Raw genomic sequence first — 25,237 nt, 5'->3', positions numbered from 1 at the left:
TACGGCCTGCCAACAAGTATGTCAAGCCCCAAAAGTTTCGTATGACTAAGCTACAAGAGGTAATCCCCCTCCTAAAAAAGGGGGATTACATGGCAACCTTGGATATGAAAGATGCTTATTTTCATATTTCCATGTTCCCAGCGCACAGAAGGTACTTGCGCTTCAAGGTGGACAGTCGACACTACCAATTCAAGGTACTGCCCTTTGGGATAGCTTCAGCACCCAAGGGTATTCACCAAGGTACTGGCGGTGACGGCTGCACACCTACGCAGGGAGGCAATCCCGGTGTACCCTTATCTGGACGACTGGCTCATAACGGGGGAAACCCCAGTAATTTGCAGGACAAACATTCAAAGGACTATCAACCTCCTCCACGAGTTAGGCTTCTCAATCAACGAGAAAAAGTCAAGCCTGGTGCCAAGCACCTCCAAACAGTTCCTAGGAGCAATCCTAGATACCCAAGAGGGGTTGACCTTTCCTTCAGAGGAAAGAATTCGGAATATACTACTGCAAATTCCGCATTATCAGTCCGGTCACCAAATAACGGTATGCAAAGCAATGCGGTTACTGGGCATGATGGCGTCATGTATTTACCTGGTCCCCCACGCGCACCTGCGCATGCGTCTCATGCAGGAATGGTTGGCGAAACAGTGGTCTCAGGCAAGTGGTCAGTGGGACGATCTAGTGGTCGTTTCGCCAACACTAGTACAAAGCCTTCACTGGTGGACAAGAGAGAATCTCGCACAGGGGAAACCCTTTTACGATCCCGAAGTACAGGCAGTAGTCACTACCGATGCATGTCTTACGTGGTGGGGAGCTCACCATCTCCACCACACAGCTAAGGGTCTCTGGTCTCCCTCAGTGGCCAAGAACCACATCAACCTGCTAGAGCTTCTGGCAGTATTCAGAGCGCTTCAAGCGTTCGAGCCCCACCTACTAAACCTGTCATTGCAAATCCGGACGGACAGCAGAACAGCCATGTTCTACCTGAACAAGCCAGCAGGGACTCGTTCGCCAAATCTGGATATGGGCACTCGGACGGAACATCTTCCTGTCATCACAACATGTTCCAGGGGAGCTCAATTCCCTAGCGGATGCTCTGAGCAGAGACTCCCTCCCAGAGGAACACAAATGGGTTCTACACAGAGAGGTCGTAGAAGATATCTTCTCTCAGTGGGGTTTCCCCACTATAGACATATTCGCCACAAGCGAAAACAGACAATGCCCAGGATTTGCATCTAGGTTCCCCCAACCAGACTCCCAGGGGAACGCCCTGTGGATGAACTGGTCAGGGATGTTTGCGGACGCTTTTCCACCAACTCCTCTCATCAGGAAAGTGATGAACAAGATGAACAGAGAGTCGATGACGCTCGTCCTAGTTGCTCCCATGTGGGCAAGACAACCGTGGTTCCCACACCTGCGCAGGATGGCGGTGTGCGAGCCCATCAAACTTCCAGTCTGGTACAACCTACTGTCCCAGCACCAAGATCAAACAGTGCACCAGCAACCCAACTCAATGAACCTGGCAGCATGGCTCCTGAGGTCATAGAGTTTGGACATCTCAATTTGCCACAGAGGTGTATGGACATACTAAAGGAATCTAGGAAACCAAACGCAAGGCACGGTTACTTTGGCACCAGATAACAAACCTCTTCCACTTTTAAGAGTAGACAAGCCATCCCTGTTGATTGCACTCCTTCCACTATTGTTACAAACATGCTCCACCTGCTAGATGCAGGATTGGTTTTTAACTCACTGAAAGTACACCTGGCAGCCCTGTCGGCATACACCACTATCAAGGTCTCGTGGTGGAAAGTACCAGTAGTTAAAGCCTTCATGGAAGGAGTAAAGCGACTTCACCCTCCTATTTCAAACCCACCACCAGGGAGGGACCTTAATGTGGTGCTAGCCAAGCTCATGGGCCCCCCTTTCGAGCCCATGCATAAAAGCAGTCTCAAACACCTGACTTATAAAATAGCCATCTTACTAGCTATTACTTCTATAAGAAGGGTCAGTGAAATTCAGGCTCTGTCAGTGCAGGATCCCTTCTTTACTGTCCATAAAGACAAACTGGTTTTACGCACACACCCTAGGTTCTCACCTAAGTTCATATCAAAATTCCATGTAAACCAGTCCATCGAGCTTCCGGCTTTCTTCCAGGACCCTCAAAGCTCGGCTGAGGTGAAACTACACACCCTAGATGTGCGTAGGGCGGTCCTCTACTATGTAAATAAAACCAGACCGCTAAGAAAAACAGATCAACTGTTTGTCTCCGTAGCTACAGGCAGAGAGGGGGATCGCCTCTCTAAAGGTGCCATCTCAAAGTGGATTATTAACTGTATCCAGATGTGTTACTCACTCTCTGAAAGAACTCTGCCTTTCACGCCAAGAGCCCACTCTACTAGAGGCATTGTGGCCCCTTGACACCATTTGCAAAGCAGCTACTTGGAGCTCTATTCACACTTTTACTCCGCATTACTGCATTGACACCCATTCCAAGGCAGATACACAAGTGGGACAAGCGGTTCTAAGACACTTATTTGCTCACGACCCTTCTCACATCCCACCTCCTTCAGATACTGCTCGCTAATCTATGCACAGCATGTGATCTAAGCAGATTCCACAAGCCTCAGAAGGGATACATTACTCACCGTAATCGTATTTCTGATGCTTGTATCTGCTTAGATTCACATGCGACCCACCCTTCCTCCCCTCTGAGAGAAGGTGCATGATTGCTTGTAGTCTTACCTTTCTATCTGCTTGGATTATCTGTACTCGCGCTACTCCTCATGCTACCTCATGTCAGAAAAAATGCAATCTGAGGATCCTAGACGCGTGGGGGATCTTGGGTACAGTGGACGTCACACTAGGGATAGTATTACTGGCACGCCCTGTGTCGACGCCCATTTTCGAGTTTCGAAAAACAAACTGTAATACTCCGCAGCTTCCACTAGATGTCGGCGTATGCACAGCATGTGAATCTAAGCAGATACAAGCACCAGAAATACGATTACGGTGAGTAATGTATCCCATATATACAGACCCAAGTACAAGGGTTGCCAGGAGGCCCTGTGGGTATACGGCTGTGTGGACAGGAATCTGGACCTGAAATTAGAGGGTAGGCAGGTGCCCAGCGCCGGGCACCTGGGTAGTGGACTGATGCATGAACAACTGCTCTTGCGCACCTTAATGATCTGAAAAGCCCAAGGAACAGATGCAGCATATATATATGGGTTTTGGGGTTTTGGCATTGGGGGGGGGGGGCTGTGGGGGGGTTTCACCCCACATATATGGTACAATTGACCTTCACAATTCGGTCAATTGTGAAAAGGTCAATTGTCATTCGAGCAGTTGTAAAACGATCAATTCGTATACAACCTGTATTACGCACAGATGTCTATGATATGATAGGTTATTTATAACACTTTTAAGACCCAGAGGTTTCTAAGCGCTGACCTGGGAATCAAACCTGTGTTGCTCTGTGTCGTCTTGTTTCCAAGGCGAGCAGGTTGTCCCTAAGCTATCCACCCGAGACAATACGGCAGGCGCTTGGGCATCTGTCCAAATGCATTTCTCTGCTTCCGAGCCGCATTGCGCCGAGTTCTAACACCTGCCTCTTGGAACTACTAAAGACGACACTCTCCTATGTGGCTTAGACCATTCCTGTATGCTGCCCCGAAAATCTAGAACAATCTTCCATTGGATCTGAGAACATGTTACTCGCTTGCCTCCTTCAAGCGCAAGCTGAAAACTGCCCTGTTCTTCTAGACCTTTTGAATATTGCTCTGATTTGATTTGGTTCTGGGGTCTTTTTTTTGTTTTATTTTTATTTATTTATTTATTTATTTTTTCATATGTCCTTGTCTAAGCACCACTATGACACTGGGCTCGTTAGGCACTATACAAATAAATTAAATATGAACACAGTAGAAGAAAATGCAGGTTACTGTCCCTTGTAACCGTCCTTAGTTTTCCTTAAGAATGTTGTTTTATCTAAACTGCTTTCCTGTTTTGGTGGGGTCGAGGCCTGGCACACAGGCTTAGATTTGCTCTGCTGCTCAATCCGTATGGTATGTAACGACATACTAGACTCTACGTAGAGATACTGAAGACTTTTTGCACCGTTAAACAGCATAGTATAATAACCTCAACAAAAGCACCTTGCTCAATAGAATGACAACTGAAAAAACACTAGTACTCAAGATATGGCTCTATACATGGCATGCTCCGAGTACCTAAATTACTTGTGGTTTTCATCAGTTGGCACAAAAGTCTACAAAGTGCTTGTTTTGGTGGGTATTTAGCATACTTGTCCATTTCATGATCATCATACTTGTGTTGAACTGGTCTGCTTTGTCAGGTATATACATAGGAGCCACTCTTGGCCTGCAATTTGTCTTTTCTCTTCTGTTTAAATCGGTAGCTAGGACTGTGATGTACTCCTATTTAACTTTGTTTTTTTATCTCTCTCCCTCCCCCCTCAGAGAAATCCAGCTCCTCCGGCGGTTGCGGCACCGAAACGTCATCCAGCTTGTAGATGTTTTATTTAATGATGAAAAGCAGAAGATATATCCTTTGCATTATCTTGTGGGGGTGATGATGGTGCGGGGGGGGGGGGTGGTTGGGGATCTGCATTAATGCCATGTTTTGGCTGCCTTCCTTGCACTATTGAATGTTCTCTGTTACGGCCTTTGCTAGACAGGCCCACAATCCTCAAACATAACCATGCTTTAATTCAGATTTTATATTTGCTACTTATTCAATTACAATCCCTTGTGACGTTAAAGCAGCCCAGCGCTGTAGCCTTCTATGGAATGGACCAGGGAGTTTGTCAGTCTCTAAAGAAAGGGACTTATATCTCCACTCATCTTGTAGAGCCCCCCCTAGAAGACATCTGGGGCATCCCAGATGTCTAACCTGCTTTTTGTCTGGCTATCACTGACAAGTAGCAAAGTATTTCTGAAAGGCCTTTTATCTTTGGTCGTCCCCAAAGTCAGCGTCTTGTTGGTAGCAAGTTGAATCATCAAGAACATTGTTACATTCATAGGAAGACTAAATATCTTCTTCACTAAAAAGTAAAATTAGAGTAGCTTTCACATACAATTGAACATTACAGGTATTTTCTGTAAGCCACTGTCAGAATGTGTATTTGGTGAAGGGTGGTCCTTGGGAGCAGAGGATTTCAAGATATCTGTGGAGGCATGAGGTTTGCTACTTGATTTCCAAGTCCTTCTTGTGTGGAAGGGGGTGATTTTTGATGGTAGGAATTCCGCTCCCTATCCATGCAGTGCTCTATGATCACTGAAGAGTGCTTTGAAGTGGATTCTTGGTAGTAACTGTAGGCTTCTCAAGGCCGGGGTGATGTGTTCACTTTTCTTTATTCTTAGAAGTCTTGCTGCTGTGTTTGTGATGCCTTGTAGTTTCTTTGCGAGGCAGTCTGGCTTACCCATGTATAAAATCAAGGGTAGGAAGTATAGGGCAGTGCGCCTTCCTGGGGTTAAGTTAGTATCAGATTGGGGGTTGGGGGGAGGGTTTAGTCTGGCAGAAGATCTTAGCAGAGACTGATACTCACTGGTCAGTCAGATTCAAGAAGTTTTTAGAGGGATGTGCGAAGTTCGGTTCATGCGCCTATGCTTTTGTATAAATAGCTTGAGTCTTAAGTATGTATACTTAATTTCTGATTAATGTTAGTCTCATTTTTTTCTTATGTACGTAGTGCCAACAATCTCCTTTCAGAAGCATGTGCTTGTGTTTCGCCCTTACCCGGACTTTCTCAAGGCACAGTAATCATTAGCTGTTGATCACGTTTGTTAGCTTTACATTCACATTCATTAGTGACTTCATCATATTCAGCATTTCATATTTATTGGCTTTGTTGTTGTTGTACATTCTATTTATGCATACAAATGTATACTTCGAAGGGATTGTGTTGTCCGACGTATTCCTTATCTTAGATATCTCCTTCCAGCTCTGCTGGCCTCGGAAAATTTTTCTCTAGAGGGCGCTGCGCGTCGACGTCCGCCGAGTCGATGTCCCTCGAGAGCCGCCGTGTCGACGTCATCCTGCCTATAAAGGCTGCGTGCAGCGTCCGTTGTTCAGTTCCGTTTTTCCGCGCTTACTCAGTGCCTCGGACTACCGTTGCTCAGTTTCGTAGACAATTTATCCTATTTACCTCAAGATATTCGATCCGTACACGATGGCTTCCTCGTCGGAACCGACGACCCCTCGGTCCGGCTTCAAAAAATGCTGAGATTGTGGGAAAAAGATGTCGCTGACTGACCCTCACAGAGTTTGTCTGTGGTGTTTGGGAGCTGAACACCATTGTTCGGAGTGCGAGGACTGTATGTCCATGACAGCTAAGGCCCTGAAGGAGCGTAGGAGAAGCTCGAGAAAGGCAAGACTTCAAAAGCTTCTTCTTCCTCGATGAAGTCGAGACATTAGTCTCCTCGTCACCATTCGCGCCTCAGGTCTCGGAGTGGGTCCCATCACTCCTCGAGATCGAAGCACTCGAAGAGGAGACGTCGAAGATCCCCTTTTCCGTCCTCCTCTTCCTCTGTTTCTCCTAAGAGAATCCCTTGCCCCACGAAACATAGTTCCCGGGCTGAATGGGAGGAATTCCGCAAAAATATGATGAGCGTCTTCGAGAAAGCGGCCTCAACCCCCTCGAAGACTGCCGAGAGCGATGCTCTGTTCGAAAGACCCAAAGGTCAAAAACGCTGCGAGTCGCAGTACCCGGCGAAGGAAGCTTCTCGAGTGCGTCACGAACCCTCGAGTAAAGCTATGACCTCAAACTTCTTCGAAGGTTCTGTCGACGCCGAGGTCGGTGTCTTCGATGCCGTTGTCGAAGGGACCTTCGACACACGCGTCTGTCGACTCGACGCCATCTTCGACACCGGCGTCGACGCCAAGGAAGGTCACGGTTACGACGCACCCAGTGACTATCCCCAGGTCCTCGATGACGATGGCATCGAGATTGTCGACTTCCTCGAGCAGAATCCCTATTCTATCGAGGACCTCGAGGCCTCCACCTTTGTTTTCGATGCCACGCCCGAAGCCTTCGACGTCGGCGTTGACGACATCGACGTTTTCGAGGCCGATAATGACAAGTTTGGCACCCTCTGCCTTGGAGATGGGTTTTACACCCTTTGTGAGTTCAGAACAATTGAGAACTATGTCCTCAATTTTGGAAGAGGCAGAACTATCTGAACAGGAAGACACATTTGAGTTGCAGGGACCTGCAACCCCAGTTAGAGAGGAGTTATCCTCAGAAGAACGCAGGTTAAAGGATCTTCATGATTCCTTACATGAGGCAAGTGGGTTAGACACTTCCCCTGAGGTGGAGTTTGCTAGGCCAGACCCGGGGGAGCATGCTGAAACCCCCTATAGAGCCTTAATGGCCAGGATCCCGAATTTATGGGGTGGTCAACACCTTCACAGGCTTTCCAACAAGATGACCTCACGGATATTCTTGACAAAGGTCCACAGGAGGATCCTGTAGTGCCCTTTCATAAAGCTCTTCAGAGGAAGATTATGACGAACTGGGAAACCCAGATGTCGTCCCGGCAGTAAATAAAAAGCTGTCTACAAAATACAGGGTATCTTCTGCAGACCCGGAGTTTTTGTCAAAACACCCATCCCCAGAAAGTCTGGTGGTACAGGCAGCATCTTCTACTGACGTCAAGACTGCTTACCCTACCGTCCCACAGGACAGGGACGATAAGAAATATGATGCTATGGCAAAGAAAGTTTTTTCGGCATGTAGCATGGCGTTAAAATCTGTTAACGCTACTTGCACCCTTGCTAGATTCAGCCATACACTTTGGGAGTGTGCTTCTACAGCGGCTGACAGCATCCCGGAAGGAGAAGAAAGGGAGGCGTTCCTAAATATCATATAGGACGGTAAAGACGCTATGTGCGAATCCCTTCAGACGGGCATTGATTCGGCTGACAGTATCAGCAGAGCAATGGCGGCAAGTACAACAACCAGGAGATTCGCTTGGTTGAGAAAGTCTGGTTTTGCCCCAGATGTGAAAGCCAGGCTCTTGAACATGCCTTTCGATGGCTCTTCTTTGTTTGGGGAAAAAGGCGGATGACAGTTTAGAAAAACTGCAGACATCAAAAGCAGCAGCAAAATCCTTAGGCGCTGCAATCCGTCAGACACCTTTTCGTCCCAAAGGAACCTCTGCGAGGGGCAAGTCCTTTCGCTTCTATTCCACATTCGGAAGAGGTAGAGGACGACCAGCTCAAAGGGGACAAAGAAGAACTACCCGAGGTGGACAGGGTAGATATTCAAAAGCCTCAGCAACAGCAGGTGCCTCTTTACCATCGGCATCTGCATCAGCCGCCCCAAAACCACTCTGAGGACTTCCCTCACAGGACACCTATAGGAGGCAGGTTAACTCGGCATCTGGCGGAATGGCAGGCTATCACGTCAGATGCTTGGGCATTGGAAACAGTTGCCCAAGGTTACTGCCTGCCTCTCCTACGCATACCTCAGAGTCATCCACCGGGGATCAGCTCTCAGAAAGCTCCAGATCCGCTCCTCTTGCAGGAAATTTTAGACCTGCTAGAGAAAGGTGCCATAGAACCGGTAACTGTAGCGGAGAGGAACAAGGGCTGGTACTCCCCTTAATTTCTCATTCCAAAGAAAGACGGAGGACTGAGACCCATCTTGGACTTGCGAGAATTGAACAAATTCCTCAGGAAAGACAAATTCAAGATGGTCACTCTTTCTCAGATCCTCCAGGCCCTTCAGTTCCAGGACTGGTTGGTATCTCTGGAACCCCAGGACGCTTATTTCCATGTGCCTATCCATTTCAAACACAGGAAATACCTGAGGTTCGCAATTGGCAACTCTCATTATCAATTTCGGGTACTGCCATTTGGGCGGATCTCCGCCCCGAGGGTCTTCACCAAGTTAATGTCGGTAGTGGCGCCAAGTCTAAGGAGGGAAGGGATTCACGTCTACCCCTACCTGGACGATTGGTTGATCAGGGATGTATCTTCGGAACAAGCTCAGATCCAGCTAAATCACGTTTGCCACTCACTTCACAGACTGGGCTTCTCCCTCAATTTAAAGAAGTCACAAATGATACCATCACAGAGACTCCAGTTCATCGGAGCGATCCTGGACACTTCTCTGGGAAAAGCCTCGCCACCAGAGGTGAGGGCTCAAGATATTCTAAAGATGGTTACCAAGTTCCAAAATGCCCAACGTCTCCCAGCCTTCGACTTTTTGAGGTTGCTAGGCCTCATGGCATCCTGCATTTTCCTAGTGCCAGAGGCTCGCCTGAGAAAGAGATCTCTCCAGTGGGCACTGAGGACTCGGTGGTCACAATTCTCAAGAAGAATGACAGATCTTCTTCAGGTTCCCGGCAGGGTGGCTCGAGACCTTCAGTGGTGGGCCTGTCAGGAGAACATTCTGAAAGGAGAGCAGTTTTGGCAACCTTGGCCGGAGATAACAGTAGTCACGGATGCCTCACTCACGGGGTGGGGAGCCCATGCCAACGACTTGACCATCAGCGGTCGTTGGTCTCCATCGGAGCCCAGACTACACATCAACCTGTTAGAGCTGAGGGCCATCAGACTTGCGCTGAAGGCTTTTCTGCCATCTGTACAAGGAAAGAATGTCCTGATAATGACGGACAACACAGTGGCCATGCATTACCTCAACAAAAAAGAAGGCGTAGGATCACTACCTCTGTGCAGAGAGGCGATGCAGCTCTGGTTTTGGGCAATCCAAGAAGGAATCTCTCTATCGGCAGTTCACCTAGCCGGAGAGAAGAACTTGACAGCGGACGCTCTGAGCAGGCAGAGCACAGTCTCCCACGAGTGGGAACTAGCTCAGGAAGTCCTTCAGGAGATCTTCGCCCTTTGGGGAACCCCTCAGGTGGATCTGTTCGCCACCAGTGTCAACAGGAAGTGCGACCTGTTCTGCTCAAGGGAATTTCCCCCGAGAGGAGCTCTGGGAGACGCGTTCATAGTGGACTGGGAGTTTCCAATTCTGTATGCGTTCCCACCGGTCCCTGTCATTCCTCAAATGATCAGGAGGTTGAGAAGGTTCCGGAAAACCATGTGTAACGCTCACCTGACTCCCACGGAGGCGCTGGCCTGGTTTGCGCTGCTGTGACCTCTTCTAAGGTGATGCGCAGGGTTCGGAAGACGGACTGGACCAGGCCCCCAAATCTGGCTTGTCTGGCTCGCAGAAGTATCCTTCTGTAGGCGAAAATAGGGGATTAACTGTCTGCGGGGTAATGCAATCAGCCTCCCACTTTTCCCTCTCACCCTCCTCGAAACTCTTCTGTGATTCCTCGTAGCGTCTCACCTTTGGGTCTGGAAGGACGAGCTCTCCATCCTGCTTCTGATGCAGGTGCTCGTTGGTATCCAGTTACTTCACTGGATTTTCGGATTGGTGAGAACCAAACTTGCTTGGCTTCCAGGTAAGTTTTTTTTTTTTTAATAAATCTTTTTTTTATTGGTTTGTTAAACAGAGAACAAAAAGAAGAAAAAGAAAGGTAGCACTTTCAGCATGAGTACACAAAAGACATTAGGAGACCTATCATCAAGATCGCAATAGACAGGGTGCTCAACATATTCCTTGACAGTTGTGTGGTTCTGCGGGGGGAGGGGGGGACTGGGGTTCGAATTCGGAAATCCGCACCCTCCACCCGGCAGCTGCGTAGGGCGTCGCCGCTGTCCCTTGTTTTGGTCTTAGCATTTATAGTTCCCATTTTCCCCATATTTTCTGGAACTTACGGGGGGAGCCCCTTGCATTATAAATTCGCCTCTCCAGGGAGGCGCATCTGTCCATTTCATTGGACCATCTGTCAATGGTTATCCCGTCCCCCGAGCCCCATGTGGCTGCCGTGAGTCTCTTTCCAGCACCAAGTGCTACTCCTAGAAACAATCTTTCATACTTGTTAAGGTCAGTTTCGCCCCCTATACCCAGTAGGATAAGCTTAGGGTCTCTCGGGATTGTGGAGCCAAGTATTCCGGAGAGGCGGAGTAAACAAGCAGTCCAAAACTCCTGTAGTACCCCACACTCCCATAACAAATGGTAGAAGGTGCCCTCTGCCCTCTTGCATTGACTACATTCTGCGGTTACATCCCCATCCCAACTGGCCATTTGCGTTCTGGAGTAGTAGGACCTGTGCAGAATTCGGAGCTGAATCAGCCGGAGTTTGGCATCTATCCCTATTTCCCTCGGGGACATCAGGGCCTCCACCCACTCCTCCGCCTCTAGTGGCCCTAGGTCCTGTTCCCATTTAGCCCTGAGAATGTCAAGTTCCCTGGATCCAAAGGAGTTAATTGCCTGATAGAGGGTGGAGGTTACCTTATGGGGGATGGGGTGCGGGAGTATGTTTGTTTCCAGGGGAGAGCAGGCAGGTATATCGGCCAGGTTCGGGAGTTGGGTGTTATTGGCGTGTGTGAGCTGGAGGTATCTGAAGCGGTCCATGGGTGACAGCCCGTGTCTCGTTCGCAGGGTTTCAAAGTCCATCATTCGCCCCTCCTGGACTATGTCCGCCAGTGTGGTTATCCCTTTCCTCTCCCAGGTTTCGAAATGGCCCATTTTTTGTATTTCGGGAAGGTGTGCATTACGCCAGAGGGGTTGGATCAGGGTTGGTCTGTCTGCCCAGCCTAAGTATCTATGTATCTCCCTCCAAACTCTCTGTATGTGACGGGACCCTGTCGGCGTTGCTCTTAGGATCCTTGGGCTATCATATAGTACGTGCAGGGGGGATGGCAAGCCAGTGTCCCCTGTCTCCACGCGGATATGTGGTAGCCGCGGGTCTCCGTGTAGCCATTCATTTGCCACTCCCGCTTGTGCCGCCCAATAATATGTACGAATGTTGGGCAGTCCTATACCCCCATCCCACACAGAGCGATAGAGCGTTTTCAGGGCAATGCGCGGCTGTTTCCCTCCCCAGAGAAGTGTGCGGAGAGTCCTGTTTATATCTGCAAATATTGTGGCCGGGATAGGGAGCGGGGCATTTTGGAGGACATACAGAAATCTCGGGAGAGCCAGCATCTTAAAAAGTGCCGCCCTCCCGAGTAATGAAAGTGGGAGGGAGTGCCAGTGGGTGACATCGTTCTCCAGTTTTTCCATTATCGGGTGTAAGTTCAGTTTGGGGAAGTCCTCCTGTGTTTGGTTAATTCGTATACCTAGATAGGTGAAGCCCAGGATTGAAACGGAGTATGGACAGGGATCTGGGATTGCTTCCTCCCCTCCCTGTACCGGGAAGTAGATTGTTTTCTGTGTGTTGACCCGTAGTCCCATGAAGTGTTGGTATTCCTCCAGGGTTCTAGTCACAATCGGGCAGGAGATTATTGGGTTGCTCAAATATATCAAAAGGTCATCCGCGTACAGCGAGACCCGTTCCTCCCCGCCCCGTGGCCAGACGAATCCTGTCCATCGTGTATCAGTTCTCAACCGGATTGCCAAAGGTTCAATGGCGAGGATAAACAGCAGGGGGGAGAAGGGGCATCCCTGCCTGGTCCCCCTACTCAGCTGAAACGTGGCAGATGATTTCCCATTGACTCTTACAGAGGCCTCGGGGAGGGAGTAAAGGAGTTTAACCCATGACATGAAGTATTGTCCAAAGCCCATGCGTTCCATTATGTCCCACAGGGCATCCCATCCCACTGTATCGAAAGCCTTCTCAAAGTCCACCGCCAGGAGGGCCAGTGGAGACCGGATCTCGTCAGCTCTGTTGAGGGCAATCTGGACCCTGCGGAGATTCATTCGGGTGGACTTGCCGGGCATAAATCCACACTGATCTGGGTGAGTTAGAGATCCAATCACCCCCAGCAGTCTATTGGCGAGGACTCTGGCTAGCACTTTTGCCTCTCCGTTTATTAAAGAAATGGGCCTGTAGGAGGCGCAGTGCTCCGGGGGTTTCCCTGCTTTGGGGATCACCACTATTGTTGTTTTTCGGAGGTCTGGGGGGAGGGTGCCCAATTCTCTGCTACGGAGGAACATGTCGTGCATGTGTTTCGTTGTCGTTGCGCTCAGTTTTTTCCACAGTTCTACGGGGAACCCGTTGGGGCCTGGGGTCTTCCCCGTCTGTAGTTGTGAAAGGGCTTCCCCTACCTCCTCTTCAATGATGGCAGTGTCTAGCTGTTCTGTCTGAAGTTCAGAAAGGCGGGGGATCGTGATCTCGTCCAGGAAGTTTGGGACGTATATTGTGGGGTCTCGTATTTGTGGGGAGTATAGTTCTCTATAGTAGTTTGCGAATTCCCCCGCGATCTCAGCGTCCCCGGTTAATAAGTTCCCGCCCTGGGTTTGGATGGCCCGTACTTGTCCTTTGCTCTGCTCCCTACGTTCCAGCCAGGCTAGTGTTTTGGTAGCCTTGTCTCCTCTCTCGTATATATGGCTCCGGGCCAGCCAGTGGGCGGTTCGGGCATTATCTAAGGCCCTGTCTTTCAGGATTATTTGGGCTGTTACCAAGGCTTCATGTGCCTCCTGGGTTCCCTCTTCGAGGAATTGCTCCTCCCGCCTAGTTACCTGGGCTTCTGCTTCGGAGATTGCCTCGCTATGTTGTTTGTGGTGAGCTGCCACCAAGGATATTGCTTCCCCCCGTATGACGGTCTTGTATGCCTCCCACCTTGTTATTGGGCAGTCCACTGCCTCCACATTTAGGTCGAAATATTCCGATGTTTTATTCTCGAGCCCTTCCAGTATTTCGGGTATCCCTAAGTAATAGGTGTTTAGGCGCCAGGTGGGTTCTTGTTTTGCTGATAGGCCCTTGTTTTACCAATAGGGGGGAGTGGTCGGAGATCCCTCTCGCCAGGAATTCTGCGGACAACAGTCGATGGCCCATATTCCTTGGGGTGAGGATATAATCAAGTCTGGATAGGGACCGGTGTGCATTGGAATAGAACGAGTAGCCCCGGTCCATTGGGTGGGCTGCCCTCCATGTGTCAGATAGCCCCATAGTTTCTGCAAAGGTGTGGAGTCTGGTCGGGATGCCTACAGCTCTGTTGCCCACGCGTGTTCTGTCCCGAGCTGTCTCCATGACCTCATTGAAATCCCCCCCAATCGCCCATGAGTCTGCCTGTTCTTCTAGTATTATGTCCTGGAGCTCGGCAAGGAGTTCCGCTGTAAGTGTGGGAGGTGCATACACTGCCACGAGGCCCCACGTCTCCCCCTTCAGTTCACCCAGCACCATCACAAACCTGCCCCGAGGGTCTGCTTTGACTTTCCTCGTAATAAACGGAAATCTTTTATGCAAGAGGATCATTACTCCCCTAGAGCCTCTGGAGAACCCAGCGAGGTATGTGCGCGGGTAATTTGATTTCCTAAAGAGCCCACAGTTAGTACCGATCAGGTGGGTTTCTGTTATGAATGCAATGTCTGGGGAATGGCGGTTAAGGTACTGGAGTACCAGTTTACGCTTTATGCCCGACCCCAGGCCGTTCACGTTCCAAGTCAACAGGGATATCTGTTTCTTTTGTGTTATATCAGCGTGGGATTTGGTTTGGTGTCATATGTAAGGATGCGGGGTGGTTCCTATTTTCTTCTTTTGCCTGTCGTTCTAAGGTGTAACTGACGCCTGAGCCCTTCTGCCTTGCTTATTTGGTGATCTACTTTGTGTACTTCATGTGCAAACTCTAGAACCCCATTCTGTGAACCATAGGTCCCGTCCGTGCAGGTGGATATGTGCTGGCCAGTGGGGGGGACGTGTCGGTCCCACTCATATCTAGTACAAGACTTTCTGTGAACTTCTGTTTTGCAGCCCACTGTTGCTAGCGGTTGTGACATGAGGCCAGTCTCTTCCTTCTCCAAAAACCCCAAACTCCCCCCACCCCGCACTTCCCCCCCCAACCTGAAGTACCTGTTTCCCTAACCATTTAAACTACTAAAGAGGCGAAGGCCCCAACTCGGAGGCGGGGGGGGGGGAGGGGTCAGGAGGACCCTACCCCGCAACTTGTGTGGTTCAAAATAACCACTGAACTTAAAGTACAGCTAGCCGTGAAGAGTCCCCCTCCGGGGGTGAAGAGGTGGTAGCCGGCCAGGGCCGCCGGTCGCAAGGATCTCTTCCTGTTTCCTTGTTCCTGTCCCACAGCAGCTGCACATTTTCAGGTGTGTCCTGTGTCTATCGGGGGGCCGGGTTCCCCCGCCTCCCCACGTGGTGGGGTGACCTGTCCAGTAGGGCGGTTGTTGTCTCCATCGTTCCTGCGGGGTGTGTTTCCATCCGGTCTATTCGGGCGTGGAGTAGAGAGGACCTGTGTTTCCAACCAGTCCCAGGCCTCGCGGGGAGTGTAGAACACTTGGACCTTGCCGTTGTGGTATACTTTGAATGTTGCCGGGAAGAAGAGTGCATATTTGATGCCCAGGGGGGACAGTTTCTTTTTGATAGTCGTAGGACTGTCGCAACTTCTGGACCTCCCTCGTGTAGTCGGGGAAGAGCCCGATTCGGTGACCATTGTAGGTGATGGGGCCGGTCGCCCTTGCCATGTGCAGTAGTGTGTCCCGGTCCCTGTAGTTCATGAGTTTTGCGATCACCGTTCTTGGGGGGGCCCCCGGAACTGGTCTGCCCGTCGGAACTCTGTGTGCTCTTTCTATTGAGAAGAATTTAGAGAGCTGCTTGGGAGCCATCAAGTCCGCTAGCCAGTGTTCCAGAAAGAGCTCCATAGAGGGCCCTTCCTCTTTCTCGGGAAGGCCGAGTATGCGGAGGTTGTTCCGGCGGGACCTACCCTCACTATCTTCGGCTCTGTTTTCAAGTGTGGTGATTTTCCGTTCCATTTGCTCAAGGCGGCTTCCCAGGTTTTTAACCGTGTCCTCGGTGTCTGATATTCGTTGTTCTGCTTCCCCAACCCTGGTAGTGAGGTTCCTTAAGTCTTGCCTCACAAAGGACACCTCGGAGGCCAACCAGTCTATTTTGGTCTCTACCGAGGTTCTGGAGTCGTTAATTGCTGCCATGATGTCGGTGAGGGACAGCGTTTGGGCCGCACCCCCCTTAATAGTCTCATTTTCCACCCCACTAATTGGGTCCGGGAGAGCCACCGGGGTGCTCATCGTGTATTTGTCTATTTTGTTCTGGGTCGCTCCCCTACGGGGCTGATCCTTGCCCATCCTGACCCTGTGGGGCGACTCTAGGTGCGGGTGTGTCTCCTTGGGTTGAGGTTCCTTCCTGGATGGTCCTCCGCCCTCCGCTCCGCCCCTGTGGTCTCCTGTGTGTCGCTGGCTGGTGGCCTTATCACTGTTTGCGCCGCACTGCTTAGGCCCTCATCTGGCCTTGGCCTGCACAATCTGGTGCTATGTCCCGTATGGCCTAGCGCAGGGCCTGCTTTGTCGTGTGGTTCCGGGGGTGATTATGCCGGCAGAGGGTGGTGTTGGACTTGTGTGCCGGGCTGGCAAGTCTGAGCCTGGGGGGGGGGGGGGGGGTGAATCCCTCGTTTCTTCAATACGTGGCGGGTGCTTTTTGGGCTGCCCGATGGCAGGGGGCCCCAGTTTGTAGTACCTGGTGCAGTCCCCCAGCAGGTCCGCTTCGATCCGCTGGTAATTTCACCTCCCCCAGCCGTCGCGCGTGCCCCCCCCCCCCCCCCCCCCCGCACTCGATGTTCCCCCTCGACCCAGGCGGGGGCTGGGGAGGGAGAGCCCGCACGGTTGCCGCACCGGGTGGGGAGGAGGCAGCCCCAGTCCCTCGGCACCGGCGGTTACGGCTGTAACGGAGGCCCAGGGGGGGACGGGGAGTCCTCACCTCACGCCTCGCTGGGCGATGATTCCGATCCTCCAGCAGCAGTCCAGCGGCCCGGGGCGGTGAACCCGCAGCGATCTCCGAAGTGCCCAATGTGTCCTTGGCGGAGCCGCGTTGGTCGCGGCTGGTGTTCGCGCCGGCTCACTCGCGCGGCCCGCCTCACGGCCCCGCGGCCCCGGCCGGGCTTTCACACGGTGCGGGAGGCTCCGGCAGGTCCGATTTTCCTCTGGATTTTTCGGAGGGGGTGCCGGTGCATTCCCCCACCGTGGTGCGAGGTGCTGGTCAACAGAAGGGTCGAAGGAACGGCAGGATTATGGAGGATTTAGGCGGCCCTGGCGGAGCGACGTGAAGCTAGGTCTTCATTCGGCGCCCCCCGTCGTTATTATTCATCTCCAGGTAAGTTTTTTGATAAGAGGTTCCCCTTGTGTCCATGCATTAATGTACTAATGCTAGTGTCTTTTTCCCCATAGGGGCCGGGGTACGGAATGCCGGGGAACAGGCACCGACCCGAGATGAGAGGAAAATCCTTGTAGAAATCAGGTAAGTCTTTAATGAGCGTTTTTTTGGTAATGTCTTTTCATTCGCTCATTAACGCTGATGTCTCTTTTTCCCCTTAGGAACCGGGGTCCGGAAATGCCAGGATGCGGCGCGGACCCGAAATGAAGAGGGAATGAATCAACAGGTAATTGTGAATGTTCGGGTGGGGTTTAAATAGCCTTGGAAGAAGTTCCAGGTATGTATCCTTCCCCGACCACACCCGGATGGTAAATTAGTCCCACAGGTAAAGTAGTTCCTTTCCGGCTTCAAGGAGGCCAGGATCCTGCAGCATGGTCTGCATCAGGTAAGTGCACCCAAGCACATCCATAATGAGCCTGGCGCCATAGGCGCCAGGACACTGTCCAAAGGGCCCCTATATGGGGTTTCTGGGTCCTTCCTTGAGGACTTGATGTCCGCTTTCGGGGACGCAGGGCTTGAACCGGCTCCCCCGGAGCGGGCATCATGACACCATGATCCTAATTGCCCTGGATTGGGCCAGGAGAACGTGGTACCCGGACCTTCTAGACTTGTCCATCTGCCCTCCAATTCGACTTCCACCTACTCCACCTACTCCACCTTCGACTTCTCACAGAAGGGAGGTCAGGTTCTCCATCCAGACATCAAAACCCTCAACCTTCACGCTTGGCTTCTGAAAGGCTGAGGTACAAGGATTGGGACCTCCCTGATGATGTTATGGAGGTGTTGCTTTCGGCAAGGAGGCCAGCAACAAAGTCTTTGTCGTTGGAACAGATTTTGCAGCTGGTGTAGAGAAAAGAATATCGACCCTTTTTCATGTAGTACACCAATGGTTTTGTCCTTCCTACTCTATTTGGCAAATTCAGGCCTTCAAGTTGGCACCATTAAGGGCTATCTCGCAGCGCTATCCATCTTTAAGCGCACTGCGGAAGAACCATCCTATTTCAAGTTACCCTTGGTAATACAGTTTCTAAAGGGGTTAACCAACGTTTATCCCCCAAGACCATTCCAGGTTCCCCTATGGGATTTAAACTAAGTCTTAACTTTCCTGATGGACACACCTTTCGAACCACTCCATTCTTGTTCGTTAAGATTTCTTACTCTTAAAACTGTTTTATTAATAGCACTTACATCTGCTAGAAGGGTGAGCGAGTTACAAGCTCTTTCTTGTAAACCCCTAATACAATCTTTCACAAAGACAAAGTTGTCCTGCAAGTGAAGCCTAATTTCCTCCCAAAGGTGGTTTCTGAATTCCATATCACTCAGAAGATTACCCTGCCATCTTTCTATCCTCCTCCTCATCCGGGGAAAGAGGAAGAGCGGTTACACAGGCTGGACCCTAGAAGGGCTTTTAGTTTTTACATCAGTAGACTGGCCAGGATAAGACAAGCAGACCAGCTGTTTGTAGGCTACACAGGTCACAAGCTGGGGCTACCGATAACTAAGCAGACCATTTCCAGATGGATCATTCTGGCCATTTTGGAATGTTATAAACTGGCAGGAAAAGAGCCCCCTCAAAACCTTAGGGCTCATTCGACCAGAGGTATTGCAGCTTCATCGGCCCTCAAAAGAGGAGTGCCGGTTAAAGACATTTGTGCGGCCGCCACATGGTCGTCCGTCCATACCTTTACACGATTTTACAACTTGGATTCCTCCTCGTCAAGAGACTAGGTTTGGAAGGACAGTATTGCACTCTATTCATCAATAGAAGGCAGCATGAAGTCAGTACTCCCACCTCCAATAATAGAATACTGCTATGGGAGCCTATCTAAGATAAGGACTACGTCGGAGGCCACAATCCCTTCGAAGAACAAGTTACTTCTTACCTTGTAACGTTCTTTCGATGGGATGTTCCTCCGACGTATTCCTTATCGACCCTCCCATCCATCCCCGAAGTTCTACTTCCCTTGTTACAGCTTACGCTCCTTCAGGGTGATTAGTCTAGTGCAAACAGAAATACTGTGGGCTACAAAACGGAACTGAGCAACGGACGCTGCGCGCGGCCTTTATAGGCAGGATGACGTTGAAGCGGCGGCTGTCAAGGGACACCGACTCGGCGGATGTCGACGCGCAGCGCCCTCTAGAGAAAATTTTCCGAGGCCAGCAGAGCTGGAAGGAGATATCTAAGATAAGGAATACGTCGGATGAACATCCCATCGAAAGAACGTTACAAGATAAGAAGTAACTTGTTCATTCGCATTAGTCACTCTTTCTCTGATATTGTTTCTACAGTAGTGTGAAGGGTAAAGGAAGGGTTGGAAGGAAGGAAGAGTCGAAGAAAGTGTGTTCGTTCCCAAGTGTATTACTTAGTTCCATTTCAACATATTTCAGTCTGACACCCATAGCAGAGCGTGTCTTACCTAATGTTTACGGTTGTTTGCAAGCAGTCCTTCTGTTAGAGTTTCTATGTTAAGTTACTATGTGGAACCTTTAAGAGTTTGAATATTTTAATTCTGGTGATTGTTTAAAGGCTTCATTGGTTTCACCATTGTAAGTAATTGATTTGCATTCAACATATAGTATTTAGCTAGTTACGTGGGTTTTACTTGTATAAATTCCCTGTCGTCATTTTTAATTTATCATTTCATCGTAATAGATTTCAATATTTAGGCAGGTACTATTAACGGCACAGATTGTAATAAAGAGCTCATTAAGGTTAGGGATTTGTAAATATTAGACTAACATTACACCAAAAATTGAGTATACATACTTTAGACGCAAGCAAATTATTTTCTCTAAAATAAACGACAGCCTAGTCGTGTGAACTAAACTTGGCACATCCCTCTAAAAAGGTCCAATGTATAGTCTGTGGGTATTTTAGGCATGGAAAAAATATGAGAAGCTTTTATAATGCGCCTGTACTCCAGTGTTTCTAGGCACCGCAAGGTAGGGAAGGGATAGGGAGGACAAGACTAACTATTCTACTAGGCCTTTTGTAATTCGGATCAGGGCCGCATGGTTCTGGGTAAGTGCAAGGAGGACGCAGGGGGTGCTGTAGAGCGTTAGTTACAGCCCCTACGTGCGAGGTAGGCCAGGAGACAGTATAAAGGAAGACTGTTTGTGGAGGATCCTGGTACCCAGTGAGACTGGGGGATCCAAGCAACCAGACGGCGCAGCAGACGGGTAAATTAGCAAGGGAGCGAGAGAGAAGGCAGAGGAGAAAAGGATGGTCTTGATCTGCTTCCATAAGTTCCGGTGGTCTGTCATCTGAGCAGGGCAGGGAGGCCATTCCAGAGGGAGGCACTTGCAGAGTAGAGCGATCTAACCAACCCCCCCTCTTTCCACACACTCTGCCTGGAGAAGCATCTGACCCTCAGAGCTGAAAGTAGCTGAGCGACTGGCTCTAGTAGGAATGTATTTCAGAAGAGCGAGTTGATGTAGTGCGGGCACCATCCCCAGAAAGCCTTGTGGACGATGTAGAGGGTCTTGAATTTGATCCTGGCAGCCATTGGGAGCCATTGGAGAAATATCAGGGTGGGAGAAATACGGTCCCTGGGTTGAGGCCAAGGATACGTCTTGCAGTACTGTTCTGGATTAGTTACAGGGGGCGGAGAGTAGAGGTAGGCAGATTGTGAAAGGGGCTGTTGCAGTAGTCCAGCCTGGAGAGAACCAGGGCACTGGAGACAGTGAGCTTCTGGGGGAAGGTGCGAAAAGGTAAATGCCTCGGAGGAGGTGCTGTTGTAAGTGGGCCTTTTTGGCAAGGTCTGTGATGTGAGGAGAGAGTTGAGTCGAAGATGACGCCAAGGTTTTCTGGCTCACAGCAAGGCAAGTGTAGAAGGCCGAAGGAGGGCAACGTGAGGGAGGGAGGGAGGGAAAGCGAAAGCAGGGGTCCCAATGAAAAGGATCTGTCTTACTGGCATTAAGGCAAAGATCGTTGGAGGTGTACCAATCCTGAATCGTGGCTAGACAGTCAGGAATGAGCGAAGGAGGAGTGGAGGCTGAGGGAAGTTGGAAAGAGAGCAGAGTGTCACACTGAAATTTAGAAGAGAAGGTTGAGATCAGGTAGGCCAGATAGACATTGAAGAGCCAGGCTGAGGGGATGGAGCCCTGGGGGGACATGCCACATGTGGAGAGAGAGGTGGTAGAGAGAAAGGACCCAAGTGGGACCTGGGAGGGGCAGTCCAGGAGGAAGGAGGCCAGCCACGCCAGGGCCTGATCCGTGATGCCCAGGTTCAGATTCTGTTGATAAGGGTGGCGTGATTGACTGTGTCGAAAGCAGAGGAAAGGTCAAGGAGGATGAGGACATGGGGGGGGGGGAGGGGGGAGGAAGCTGGAGTTGAGATTAGAGAGCAGATCTTCACTGGTATTCAGGAGAACAATTTTCGTGCCTCTGGCTGCTCTGAAGCAAGACTGATGGTCATGGAGACAGCCACCGATTCTGTGTGGAGAGGAGCGTAAACTGGGAGATGGTAATCTTTTCCAGGGGATTGCCCAGGGAAGGGGTGATAGAAATTGGGCTATAGTTTGCTGGACATGTATGATCAGCAGAAGGTTTTTTTTAGGAATGGGTGCACCAGGGAGTGCTTGAGAAGAGAGGGGTAATACAATGGTGAAAGAGTGATCGCAGAAATCAGCCAAGGCTGGAGTGAGGGTGGCAATGTGGTCCTTGATGGTTCTGGAAGAGCAGGGGTAGCACCTGTTTGGATGACACTTTCATAGATAAGGCTTGTCTAGAGACATGGCCAGATGGCGGGGTGGGGGAGGAGGAGGAGGAGGAGGAGGAGGAATTTCCAGATAGAAAGATGTAGGTTAGAGAAGCGGCTTTTGATTGAGCATAGGTGGTAGAATCATTTTCATAATATTGTGCTTGCGTTTGGTTCTAATGAGTCAACTGTCCATGAGAATTCCTCGAGTCGCCTTAGTTCTTAATACTATTTATGTTTCTGGTTTCGTTCCCATTTCCGATGGCAAAGGTAATGGAATCTGTAGTTCATTGTTGTGTGGAGTGATGAATATTTGTGTTTCTTTTAGGTTGCTGTTAGTTATCCAGAGGCTTTTTTCATTGAGGCATTTACTAGTTGTAATATGTTAATCCTGGTTTTCTGATTAATTTCATGAGGGGCCATGTATGTATTGAAGAGAAGTGACTAGAAGCGCCAGTGTTATTGAATCTGTTCTTTTCAGTTCGATCTCAAATACGTAATTTAAACATCGCACTGTGGCTTTGTGACTGCCTGATTTTTGTAGTCTCTTGATTCAGGAGGGCTGATTCTGTTCCTTTCGTTGGTCGGAAGCCTACCTGGGATCGATCCATAAAACCATTTAATTCCAAATAGCAAAGTTCTTTTTATACGTAACTCTCCAGGATTTTGGTAGGGTACGTTGGATATGGCCATGTAATTTGAGGATTCCCGTTAACAGTAAAAGTCATCCATCTTTGGCAAGTAGAGTGCTGGGAGTTCTTTTGGGAGTAGATATTTGTACAGGTGTGATGGGTAAAAGTTATTGGTTAATCCAACCTTATTACTCTGCTTTGTTTTTTGGAAGGTTTCTTCTGAAATTGGTGTGAAGTAATTGTTATGTTGGTATTACCAATTTCCTGTGTCTTGTAAATTGTTTTCTTTTTTTAAATCAAATTTTATTAACATTTTGCGTTATAACATTGCATAGCAAAACATGAATCTCCAAGGCACAATTATAACACGTCCCCCGTATCCCTCCCCCCACCCATCCCCAGTTCGAGCACTCATACGTGTTCCGCCTAACAAGTTCGAGAGCATAGCAATGTTTGGCCGAAAACTCCAGTGTGCAATGAAACAAAAGAACAAACATTGAGCCACTTTCAGTTGGTCCAGTCGGTAGCGGCTTTTCCATCCGGGTGGTGGGGGGGGCCCTGATGTGGTTACATCCCCCTAAGCCAGGCGACCATATTTTTCGAAAAAGGGGAGCCATAGTTCTTCAATGTTTGATTTGGATTCATCGATCAGATGAGTGAGGAACTCCATGTCGTAAATGGCCCGCACTTTAGTGACACATACCTCTTCCCCCGGCATACAAGGAGTTTTTAATTTCTGTGCCAGACAGCACCTGGCCGCCACCAACATGACCTGCAACATGTAACCCTGAGTTCCCTCATGGTCGTCCCCTATATCAATTCTAAACAGGAGGAGCCAAGGGCACAGGTACCTTTCTACTCCATCAACCCTTTTGATCCAGGATAGTCCCTCTCCCCAGTATATCTGGACCACCGGGCACCTCCACCACATATGGATGTAATCACCCTTTACCACCTTACACTTCCAACAGTGTGGGTCATACCCTGGCCTCATTCTGGCGATCCTTTGCTGCGGGGGGTAGTGGCACCTGTGTATAACCTTGAGAGCCTGATGCCGAAATTGCAGCGAGGCCGTGGAGCGGTTGGCCTGCCTGCACATTCTTGACCACCTTTCATCATCTATCTCCTCACTTAGGTCCCTTACCCATTGCAAGCTAGCTGGTGGTGGGTCGCTTGGCGCAGTGAGCAAAATGAGTTTATAGAGGCGAGATATCACCCCTTTGGAGCCCGGAGTAGAAATGAGGAGTCTCTCAATCGGTTAAATCTCTCCTGTGGGTGTCGCCCCACAAAGGTTAAGTAAGGACACTCTTGAGTTGGTGGTATAGGGATGGTGATAGGGTGCCTATTCCCAGTGCCTCCTCTAGATCTCAGGGGTAGAAATGAGCCCCCCCACCCAAAGATGATCTTTCTTGGGACCCAGAGCCATTCCTCAACTGTGACGGGTGCGAGGACTTTATTATCCATAGCCACCCATTGTTTTTCAGTACCTGGGGTGAAGTGGTCGACAACCACTCTCAACTGGGAGGCCCTATAGTACGTCTCCAAGTCCGGGGTAACCCACCCCACCATCTTCCTTTGGCCTGGTTAGTACCTCGTAGGAGATCCTGTGTTTTTTGCCAGACCAGGGGAAGTTCAAGAGGACTAGTTTTGTTCTGTAAAGAACGTCTTGGGGACCTGTACAGGAAGCATTTAGAAGAGGAATAGAAACTTGGGGAGAATCACCATTTTCACAAGGTTGAGGTGCACCATGCAGGAGAGGCCTGATCTTGCCCATCTCTTTTTAATTTCAGTCCAAAGCGAGGGGAAGTTACCCGGGAATAGTCCCTCGGGGTCGCGTGTCACTTACCCCTAGATATCGGAACCCTTCCTCCTGTAGTCTAAAGGGGAGCCCCCAAACATAATTTATCTCTGGATCTGGCAGACCTCCCCCTATGAATGCCACAGATTTCCTGAGGTTGACCTTGTATCCCGAAAGGTCCCCATAGCGCTTCAGACCCTGGAGAATCCTGGGGACTGTCTGGGATGGCCTCGTGATGTAACACATCAGCGAATAGGCAGATCTTGCACTCTGTATTCCCTATCTGTACCCCTCTAATGGCCTCATTCCTACGAACGGAGATTGCCCAAGATTCCATCACCAGTGCGTATATCAGGGGAGATAATGGGCATCCCTGCCTCTTGCCTCGCTCAGGGGAACGTCCTTGATTCCGTCGCTTTTGCGACCGCCCTGGCCGAGGGAGAAGAGTATAGCGAGGACATCCAACCCAACCACCTCGGGCCCCTGTCACGACCCACACTCTGAAGACCCCCTGGCCAACCTATGGGCCAGGGAGAGCCTTGACTACAGTCCCCACTAAACCCAAGAATTTTCAGCCTAGGCCTTCTTGGGGCCAGTCCTGGTGCCTTTGGTGCCAGGCTCATGTTTGAGTATGGACTTGTGCTTGGGAACTACTTTTCGTTAATGCCAGTCATGCGGCGGCATCCACATAACCTGGCTCCTTGAAACCAGGCTTGCAGTAGTGTTTTTGGGTGTGGTACCATGGGGACTATTTTACCTGGACTTCTTTCCTGAAGTTATTTAAACCACACCCAAATGGACTGACACACTTCGCGTTAGTTTGCATTTATGCAACGTAACGCTCACCGTGTTCAGCTTCAGCCACGAACCTCGGAAGAACAGCACCTGCAAAAAAGGAAGACATCGTGAGAAAAGGCAGCATCTTACCTGAACTTCATCGCCAGCGGTCCG

At 50.0% G+C, this 25,237-nt stretch overlaps 1 protein-coding gene across 1 annotated transcript in view; it reads left to right on the top strand.

Annotated features, from left to right (window-relative positions):
* The window catches only part of STK11 (serine/threonine kinase 11), an 895,845-nt gene that overhangs the window by 189,341 nt on the left and 681,267 nt on the right, over positions 1–25,237 (top strand). Inside the window, exon 2 of the mRNA XM_069647254.1 lies at positions 4,485–4,568. Coding sequence (XP_069503355.1) covers positions 4,485–4,568 — 84 coding nt within the window. The remainder of the gene's footprint in view (positions 1–4,484; positions 4,569–25,237) is intronic.

The sequence above is a fragment of the Ambystoma mexicanum genome, chromosome 1p, assembly GCF_040938575.1.
Source record: "Ambystoma mexicanum isolate Mex_15411 chromosome 1p, UKY_AmexF1_1, whole genome shotgun sequence".
In the NCBI taxonomy this organism is placed as follows: Eukaryota; Metazoa; Chordata; class Amphibia; order Caudata; family Ambystomatidae; genus Ambystoma; species Ambystoma mexicanum.
Note: the sequence above shows the minus strand (reverse complement) of the source record. Positions and strands in the feature narration are given on the sequence as shown.